The following is a 9,865-nucleotide window of genomic DNA, read 5'->3' on the forward strand; positions in this document are numbered from 1 at the left end:
AAGAGCCGGGCACTCCCAGCGACCGATGGCCCTGCTCAGGCTGCTGGTGGCGCTGAGCCCCCTCCCCGCCGGGACAAAAATAAGACAGTGCTGAACTATGAAACCACTGCTGTGTTTCATGAGTAGTAAAACCAATGTAGGTTGTTTTTTAATAAATTTGTATTCTGTGTTCTTTACAACTTCCCACCATGATGCCATCAAAATATTCTTTCTCTTTGCTTCCTTCCAATACCCTCAGCTCCCTTCTATATCTCAGATGCCTTCCCCCCACCTTGTAATTCTGGTAATTTGTACATCATTCCAGTCATTTGTACATCATTTGTACACCCTCTGCTTGCCTTTTTCCAGCTTGTTGCCGGGACCACAGTAGGAGAATGGGTTGACTCATTCAAATCCTGCCAAACAGAGTAGAAGGCTTCTCAGTTCTCCTTCATTTGCTGTCGAGAGACACATCAGTAGTGGCTACCTCAGTGTCCTCACAGTAACTTTGAGACTTAATAACTGGCAGACAAACCTAGCTTCATTTGAAATCAGGCTATTAATTAAAAATATATCAGAGGGAGACCAACCCTTCATACAAATCTTGTTTTCTTGGAAAATATGCTAAGAAAATACTAAGTGCACGGGCAGAGCCCGGGGGAGTCCGAGAGCACCGAGCGGGGAAGGAGGCCGTGAGGGGTTCTCAGGGGTGCAGGGAGGAGACAGAGATCAAGGACAGATGGGACGTTCAGGGGCAAGGAGATGGAGGAGGGCGGGGGGAAGAGGGAGGGATGCAGGGATGCAGGAGAGAGCGTGGGGCGAGGGGTGTTGAGGATGAGTACGGGGGGGCGGCAGCATAAAGCTGAGCCAGCAAAGAGGAGCCGTGAAGTCCGTGGAGGCATCGGATGTATGAGTGGGGACAGTGGGGGGATTGCTGGGTGGCAAGGGGTCACAGGTGCATCAGGCTGGAGAGCGCTCTCATAGGGATCGAGGGACACCTTAATGGGGCCAGGTCACCCTAAGCTCCTTGAAGCGTTGGTGACACAAGTAACAAGTTGTTATCATTGCCAAAAGTAGTTATGGGGCCAAGACCAGCAAAGGCACAGAGGGTGGGAAGCCCTGGCTGCGTGAGTCCCTCAGGTGTCATTCTCATGGGGCACCACCAGCACCATCCTAGGGACAGTCCTACATCTTCCCAGTGCCCTGCATGACCCTCAAGGAGACAGGACCTTCATTTTTCCGGTGGGGAGGGACAGATAGTGCCTCCAGGGCGCACAGGGAGCTCTGTGGGGGAGAGTGGGGCTGGCTGCATCAACAGGGAGGGTGCCCGGCAGAGGCAGGAAGGAGATGCAGCTCTAATGGCATTTGTCAGTGTTTACAAATGAGTCATCCCGCTAAGCAGCCCAGCTGTAAATCAGCACTCTAACTCTTCCAGCATCAGTTGTGTCCCCTCCTTTGTCCCCCTAGCTCTGGACGAGTGCCTGGCTCCTCCAGAAACAACCTCATAAATAACAGCAACAAAACAAACCCTCCTGCAGCCACGGTGGGCCTGAGTGCAGCAGGAGCGAGATGAACGCCTCCCATCCATCACTTTAATGATTGTACTCTGCAAATTAAACCTGTCACAGCCCATCAAGGTGAACGTTTTAAGCCTGTGACATGCCTTCAGCTCCCCTCCTCCTCCCTGGCACTTCTGTTGCTTTCGTTCTTGCCTTTTCCTCTCTGCCTCTACCATTCCTGTCCCCCATTTCAGCCCTGCTCCAGTGTGTGGTACTCCCTGTCGTCTCTGGCTGAGCCAGGCTGCCCATCAGGTGATGGATGTCTTTGGCCCTGATGCTCCTGCAGCCACGGGCTGGCAGGTGCCAGCATTTCTGTGCCCAGTCCTGTGTTTCTGCCGGGAGCTGGCACAGCTCTCCTGGAGCAATGGGTCTCTCCTCCTCTGTTGTCTCCACACGGCAAGGGCAGGGAATTGGGTACCATCCTTTCATGCTTCCCTATCCCTTCCTCCTTTCCTTGTATTTTCCCCCCCTGCACCACATTTATTTCTCTCTTGCCCCACGTTACACACCCACGGCAGGCTGCTGGCACCTGCTGCTGCCCCAGCTCATACCTCCCCCCTGGAGCAAGGGCTGCAGCCTCCCCAGAGCCAGAGATCCCCACGGGCCATTCCAGGGGTCTGGACACCTGCGTGTCTTCAGAGGGACTGCCTGGGCAGAGGGAACGTGGGCAGTGAGGATGCCATGTGCCCGGGGGAAACTGCTGAGCTGCCAGCAGCCACTGTGGGTCACTGTCCCCCCGCACAGGACCGTCATCCGTCCGTCCGTCCGTCTGTCTCCATGCTCCTCTCTCCTGTCACCTGCTTCTCCTGCCCACCCCTGTCCCAAAACCATCGCATCTGCCCCCCTGCCCAGGGTGCGGCCCCCAGGCTTTTCCCAGCCCTGCGATGTGTGACAGCCCCGCACCAAGGCTGACCTGTCCCTTTGTCACCGACCGACTGCCAGAGATGGCCAGGATTCCACAGGGGCTGCTGTGCTTCAGCAATTCCCACCCCCAGCACAAGTCCCGGCGCAGACAGCCCTCCCTGCACGCTCAGGCAGAGCCGGGGACAGGAGAGGACGGCAGGGTGTGGGACAGAGGGACATCACGGTGTGTCTGGGAGCGGTCACCCAGCCCGGCCCAGCCTGCTCCACCCTGCAGCTCCTGGCCCACTGCAGGGCTGAAGCAGGGCTGCCCCTCTGCCTCCACGGCCGTCTCAGCCCCCCAGGGGGAGACCCAGTAAGGCACAGGAAGCACGGGAGGTCTATAGGGCCTTCCAGGACCCTCCAGCATCCTGTGAGCACACGGGCAGCCTGCTGACTTACAGGGAGTCAGTGCTTAGCCCCAGTGTTGCTAGGGAAGTGGTGCAGGGTGTCAGTCACCATCCTGCCACCAAGGGTTGACTTCAGCCCAGTCAGAGTGAGCACGATCCCAAGAGCTTAATGAAACAAGCCCAGAGAAGAACTTAGAGAGGCTAAGCATCACCGTGGGGCAAGGGGAGCTCACCACAGCACTGAGCCTTCACAGCCTGAGCACTTTCCTGCCTCCTCCCCCTCTGTTTATTTGGGACAATGCCACACCAATGCAAGCAGGCTAATTGCAGCATGAAAACAGCATCAGCTTTGCTTCCCAGGACAGTTTTGCCCTGCAAAGCACAGACCCTACCAGGGATGTACTGCTGCAGGAGGAGGCAAGGCAGGCTGGCATGCAACCTGGGCATCCTTCCCAGCTCTTCATGCCACCAAGGGGAAGGACAAGCTGGCACCACACTGGATGTGCTGCTCTAGGCGCTGTCAGGGAAGTGGCAGTGCAGTCAAAGAAGGGTCTGGGCCTCCCTCCTGCAGCTGGGCCAGCAGGCTGCCAGCTGTCCCCCCCCTTTTTCCCCAGAGACTTGGTAGGACAGCACAGTAGCAGGACAGGGGATTTTTCTGTCCCCTAAGGAAAAGCACAGGCATCCAGATAACAGCTTTATAGGGGAGGGATCTGGGGACTCCTCCAGATACACACAGAGGAATAATTACAAGTTAAATAGGATCCAAACACACATAAGTTAAAGGGTGGCAGGTGCCCTGTGGCCCCCTGCTCCTTCCAGGCACAGTCTGTGTCTGCCAGCAAAGAGAACCCTCCCAACACAGCCTGGCCCCTCTGCCCAGCTGGCTCCATTCGCCTTTCACAATACAGAGCCAATCTTCCTCTCTGTGGCGCCCATCTCGTCCTCCTCCTCTTCCTCACCCCCCGAGCAAGACGAGTCCTGGCCATAGCTCAGCTCGGCGGCGCTGCAGTGCAGGAAGCCCGAGTCAGGGCTGTGCCCCATGAACTCGGGGCTTTCGGCAGCTTGTCCCTGGGGCTCGCTGGGCAGCAGCTTCTCACAGGTTTTGCTGAGCCCTCGCTGCTTCTCAGGCTCCACCTGAGCCCCCTGCTCCTTGGCCTTGCGACTCCGCTTCCACTTCATGCGGCGGTTCTGGAACCAGATCTTCACCTGCCAAGGGAAATCCCGAGGGGAGAGGATGTACCCTGCTGCATCCTGTCCCCACTCACCTTCCCCGCAGGGAGGGCCCCCCCAAAACCCCCCCTCTTCATTGCGGGGCATCCCATGGTGCTACACGTATGTACAAAGAGGATGAGGTTGTCATGGGGAGAGGAATAACGGGGGCTGCTGCCTTCCCCCCTTCCAGCCAAGGATATGCACAGGGACATTTTCATATTACTCCACAAAAAGCCCCCTCCCACAGCATGTTGAAGGATGGGAAGGCTCTAAAATCCAAGTTGGGGGTGCCAGGTAAAAAGAGGAGCAGTATTTCTGGGGTGCCCACCACAAGAGAACACCCTGAAGCCCACCAGACAGGTCTCTGCAGGGGATGCCCTGAAGGGGCACTGATAGGAGCAGTGGGGTGGGGGCTGATGGCATGAGCATTGCCCATGACCTTGCCTTGCCCCCACGGCAGCTCCATGGTGCTATGCTCCATTCCCCCAGGGCCAAGGTACCTGTGTCTCAGTGAGCATCAGCGACGTGGCCACCTCAAAACGCTTGGGTCTGGACAGATACTTGTTGAGCTTGAACTGGTTCTCCAGCTCCAGGAGCTGCTGGCTGGTGAATGCTGTGCGGGGCCGACGGCACTTCCCCATCAAAGCAGACTGTGGGGCAGCTGTAGAGCAGACAGCGGGCAGGGGTCAGGGGACAGCAGACTGGTAAGGGGACAACCCCTCACAAAGCCAGGATGAGGAGGAAGGTGAATGTCTCCATCATCTCCCACCCCAATAATGGCTTTATTGCCTGATAGGAACCAGTGAGATATGTTATCAGACCTCGGTGTACAACTGGGATCGGTGCTGAGACTGAAATTAATTCTCTTTTTTTATTGCTGGGCCGCACAGGTGGCAGCTCAACGGCCAGGGGCTGCGCTGGGGCTGCCCGTGAGCACCGCTATCTCACCTGCAGCCCTTGAAGGCAGAGCGGCACTGAACCAGGAGGCAGCAGAACAAAGGGACCTTTGAGAGTCCAGCACAGGGTGGCTGCCGCTCTCCGTTTGATCCTTGCTTATCTCCTCTGCACTGCCTTTATTGTCCCCCTGGGGTTCAGCTTTTACTGCTTCTCCCAGCACCACAGCGGCAAGCCCACGGGTTTGCAGCTGGGAATAAAGTGCTGGAGCAGCAGGGAGGGGCGTGGGGGAGAGCAGGGGGAGGTGGTGGTGGTGGGCACTAACGCAAAAGGACCTTGGCACATCCCTGCTGACACATCTTGGGTAACAAGACGGATCATCCTGGCCCCAAAAGTGTGCCTTGCTTGGCAAGGGCCACTCCAACTGACCCACTTTGTTGGGCATGGGGCACCATTCATGTTATCTCCCCCAGATTCCAGCTTTGATCCCAACCTGCCCATCTCCCGAGGTGTCCACCGAGCCCTTCACAAACACAGCGATGACACATGAGGCAGGAATTTATGAAGGAGCTATTAACTGATCACAACACAGGTTTGATCCCAAGTACCTGGATGCTGGGTCAAACACATAGAACACAGGCTGGGCTAGGGCTGTGCAAATGCCTCATGGGAGCAGGACAGACACAGCCCCTTCTTCTGCCTGTAGCCCCTCAGTGCCAGGAGAGACAGCCTGTGGGACCCACCTGGCCAGTTAATTGAGGGACTGACTGAACAGAGGCCCACTGTGCCAGTGATTCTGACATGATGCCTTATTTTGCATAGGAAACATATTCAAGGCTAAAACTGAATGAGAGGTTCAAAAGATTTCCAGGACAAATAGAGATGAGAGATGTCTCAGCTCTGCAGAGCTCAGCAGCCATCTGGGCTCTGACTAGCTGTGGATGCTTGGGCTGTACAAATCCTCCATGGAACCATGGGACCAAACAGGTCTGCAAAGGCTTCCTCTGACTAAGAAAAGGTGGTGTTATGGGAATTAGCATCTGCAGGGATGGGGCAGCCCAAGCTAACACCTTCTGCAGCTCCTTGGAGAGGGAAAGCCCAGAAATGCATCAGAGACAACTGGAGGGGAAATTCATTCTGTTGCTGGGGGCACAACACAAAGCAGCCCCAGGCAGTGTCCAGCACCCCAAGGGTCCCAGTGAGCCTCCTTTGCTGACAGAGGCAGGAGGGCGGCTGGAGCACCTGGAGCCCCAGAATCCCTCCCTGCAACGAGGCTGCACTGTGCAGTTTGGCTGTACCAGGTCAGGGAAGGGCCCCTCTGAGCAGTTCCTCTTTCTGAGCATGGTCTCTAGAGAATGTTTTGGGGAAAGAGAAGGGAAGAGGTTGTGCCCCCTCAGCATCCAAAAATCCAGGAGTTTTGTGCTTTCTGGACTGGAGGGTCCAGCAGTGAAGAGATATCACATTCCCAGTCTGAATTCCCCACTCCAAAGCAGAGAGCCCAGGGCTCAGCTCCGAGGGCATTGTGTCCTGGCTCCAGGGAGCACAGAAATCCTTCAGATCAACCTGAAAGGCTCCTCTGTGCCTCCTCTAGCAAGGTCATATGTGACCAGAGTAAAACCAGATGCAGAAGAGTAGAGGCAGAGAAGTGCCTCACAGAAGAATCTCAATCCTAAAAGCAATTCGAGTTTGGTCTGTCCAGCTTCAGAGGAGCTTGGAAGGCAGCCTGCTTTGACAACACTCTCTCAAGAGACTCACTTTTCCCCAGGTGAGCTGCTGAGGACTGCTTGGTCTAGCAGGGAAAAGAAGAACAGAAAGTTTGTCCAAAAGTCAAATAAATCCAAACAGCATACATCCCAAATAACTACAAATCAAGGGGACTGATTTCTGGAGCATGGCCCTGCTGCCAGCCCTGATTTCTCCTTCTCAGTGTCCAATTCAGTTTCAGGGCAGTGTGCCCATTACAAATACTCTACAGAGCCTGACTTCCTTGGAAACTCACCCTGCCTCCTGCCCCAGTGCTGACAAAAAGCAAACCAAACCAAATCCTCAAACCCATCTGTGGTGCTGTCATCCAGTTTGAGCCACCACCAGTCCAGTGCCTAGCCCACAGAGTGTGGCTGGCCACCTAATCTGTGACCTCCTCTGACAACACACCCTTCAGCAGCTATAATTATCCATCACCAGTGCTCCCCACTGTGGCTTGTTCAAGATCTGGCCTCCACACCAGGTTGAGAAAGCCCAAGGCAATACAGCTGATCTGCAGCCACCTAGGGCAGCAGGTTTTCATGGACATGAATGATCAACATGTCTGGCATCAGCTCTGCTGTTACCTTTCCCAAAGGGCTCTAGCTCTTTTGTGTGGAGAGAGTATGGCAGAAGAGGATCTGCAGATTCTCACTGTGAAAAGAAAAAAGGAAGGAGGTAGAAGCTGAGACTATCAGCATGCTCTGCTGAGTCCCACGCCTCCCTGTCCTGTGGCAGGCTGCCACATGGACAAAGAATCCTCCCAAGGGTGCACAGCAAGCATGCCTCCCAGGGCTTACCTTCTCCACTCATCAAGCTATGAACCCAGCATCTCACAAAGTATTATCCTTTGGGAAGGCTCTCCATCTTACCCAGCTCCTACCAGAAGACCAGGGACTGCCCCAGTGTCACACCTTTGCTTGCCAAGGGATTTATTTTCGGCTCAGCCATCTCCTGCAGCACTCCATCCAGGATCAGAGCTTGTCTCAACATCCTTTCAGCCTGGCAGGGCTTGGACCCCCTGAAGGGTGCCTGGCACCTGGCTGCAGTATCAGTAAATAAACTGCTTGGCCTGGGGCCAGTAATGCCCTCCGAGTCTGAGGCCAGGAGCTCTGCAAGGCAGCTGCCTTCTGGATAATTAGACAAAGCTTATAAAGAATTGTTGGTTTATTTGATACAGTTCCGCCTACTTGATAACAGGGGTAATCCTAGGTTGATATTAACTCACTTGTTTTTAATTTGGTTTGTTTAACTACAGTTCACTTCAAATTGTGGTCTGGCAGATAAAGGAGAGGAAATTAACACCCTGACTGCTTTAGGTGTTTCTCTGGATGTCAGAGCTCAGGGAGGTAGCCTCAGCATCAGGGTCGTCACCAGAGGCTTTTCTGACCTGCCAGCAGCCCTGGCCATTATCAGTGGGGCAGCATGTGTAAGGGCACTTGCTACCTCTGCAAGCCCCTTGCTTGCTCCACCATTGCACCTCAATTGCTGCTTGCCAGCTGTTTCCCAGCCCATATTTCCAGCTGACACCAGACCACTCTACACCTGGTGAGCCTTGGAAGGCATAGCTTTTTGAGCAGGTTTGGTAAGACTTACCCTGTCTGCTCTCCTATCTCAGCACAGCCCATCAGCAAGCTCTCTGCCATCATGGGCAGCATCTGATCTGGGCTCCAGGCCATCAACTTAGTGAGTGGGTGATGCAAGGAAGTGGTGTGCCAGGAAAGCCATCTAAGCACCAGGTCCCTCGGAGAGGATCCTTTGCTCCTCCTGAGAGTCCACAGCTGTATGTCACTGCCCCCCACTTCCACAGCTCTCAGCTGCAGTGGTCTCTGCACTGGCTGCTACCACTGCACCACACTTCCACACTGACAGAAAAGGCAAATAAATCACAGCTCCCAGAAAAAGTAACAGGCCTGGCATCCCAGTGCCAAATGCTGCTCCGGGTGCTTCAGGAGGTGCTCAAAGTCCCGGGACAGGGATCCAGGCTGGGGACAGCAGAACCTGGGCAGGCAGCATCCCTGTTTCCTGCAGCAAGGGCACGCCTGCTCCTGCAGCCAGGCCTTGCAGAGCCCCCCGAGTGCGCATTGCAGCAGAGGCAGCCCGGCACCGCGTGCGGCTCCGCACAGGCAGCCAGGGAGGGAGGCACTCACCCTGCCCACAGCAGGGCACTGCTTCACCGAGCACAGCACCCAGGCCCTGGGGGCACCGACTGTCTCAGCCAGCCTCCCTGGCAGCCCCACACGCAGGTGACAGCAGGGGGGTGTGTGCAATGAATACCCCAGAGCTTACAGTTCATGGGCTGTCCTGCTGCTTCCCCCCTCCTGACTGTCCCCAGGAGATCAAACCAGACCACACCTGCGAAACATTGCTACACATGCACCCAAAGAAGGAATTAATTCCAGAATTTACTCCTGGAATTCCCTTTAAATAAATCCCAAGGGTGATCAGCCCCTGGAATGATCCATAATATGTCCTAGAAGGCTTTCAGATTCATCTCTTACAGCATCTGCCCACTGCTTCTGGGAGAGTTAAACATGACTGGCACCAGCAGCCTTGACACTTGGACTTGGTCACTCTGGAAACTTCAGCCAGGCAGGTCTGTCCATCTGTCTGTCTAGGCTGGGTGGTGGGACAGGGGCTCCCACAAACTGCAGGCAGCCCAGGAGACCTGTGCCAATAATGGAAGGAAGGCTCCTGCCCAGCCCATTCCCCTCCTCAGAGAGACGAGAAAGGGCTGTGGAGGCAGCAGATCCTAGGCAGGTGCCCTCTCCTGTCCCTGTCCCTACAGCATGGCCAGCACACCGAGGAGCCTGCAGCTGTAGGTACAAGGAGAAAGCAAGCTGCAAATGACCCTGATTTCAGAGCTTCAGTGAGCCCACAGGAGCAAGGGCCTGAAGACACCCTTGAGAACCCTAAGGTTACCAATGGACAGAAATAAGGATGTGAAGATGGAAAAAGTTCTCTTCTGCACAGCAGAAGAATTGCTGAAATATTTGACAAGACACTCTGTAGAGAAAGAATCCCCACTCCAAAGGGCTCCCAGGAATTGGGAACAAACACCTTTTAGTAAGGACATGGATTGAGGCAGTGGTCATCCTGTTTTTAAAATTTATAGTTTTGGCAGCTTTTGTTGCATCCTTGCTACACCTCCACATGTCTACCCTGCTTTGGGATCTCCAGAACCCAAGCAAGTAACACTTGGGTCAGAAACTGCTTTTCTTCCTGCTG

General features: G+C 55.0%; 1 protein-coding gene across 1 annotated transcript in view; it reads right to left on the reverse strand.

The window, feature by feature from the left end:
• Positions 1–3,537: 3,537 nt before the first annotated feature.
• LOC102037134 (motor neuron and pancreas homeobox protein 1-like) overlaps positions 3,538–9,865 on the reverse strand; it is a gene marked incomplete at its 5' end in the record, with an annotated part of 7,953 nt that continues 1,625 nt past the window's right edge. Inside the window, 2 exons of the mRNA XM_005416061.3 lie at positions 3,538–3,994; positions 4,501–4,661. Coding sequence (XP_005416118.2) covers positions 3,686–3,994; positions 4,501–4,661 — 470 coding nt within the window. The remainder of the gene's footprint in view (positions 3,995–4,500; positions 4,662–9,865) is intronic.

This window comes from Geospiza fortis, unplaced genomic scaffold (genome assembly GCF_000277835.1).
Source record: "Geospiza fortis unplaced genomic scaffold, GeoFor_1.0 scaffold112, whole genome shotgun sequence".
NCBI lineage: Eukaryota > Metazoa > Chordata > Aves > Passeriformes > Thraupidae > Geospiza > Geospiza fortis.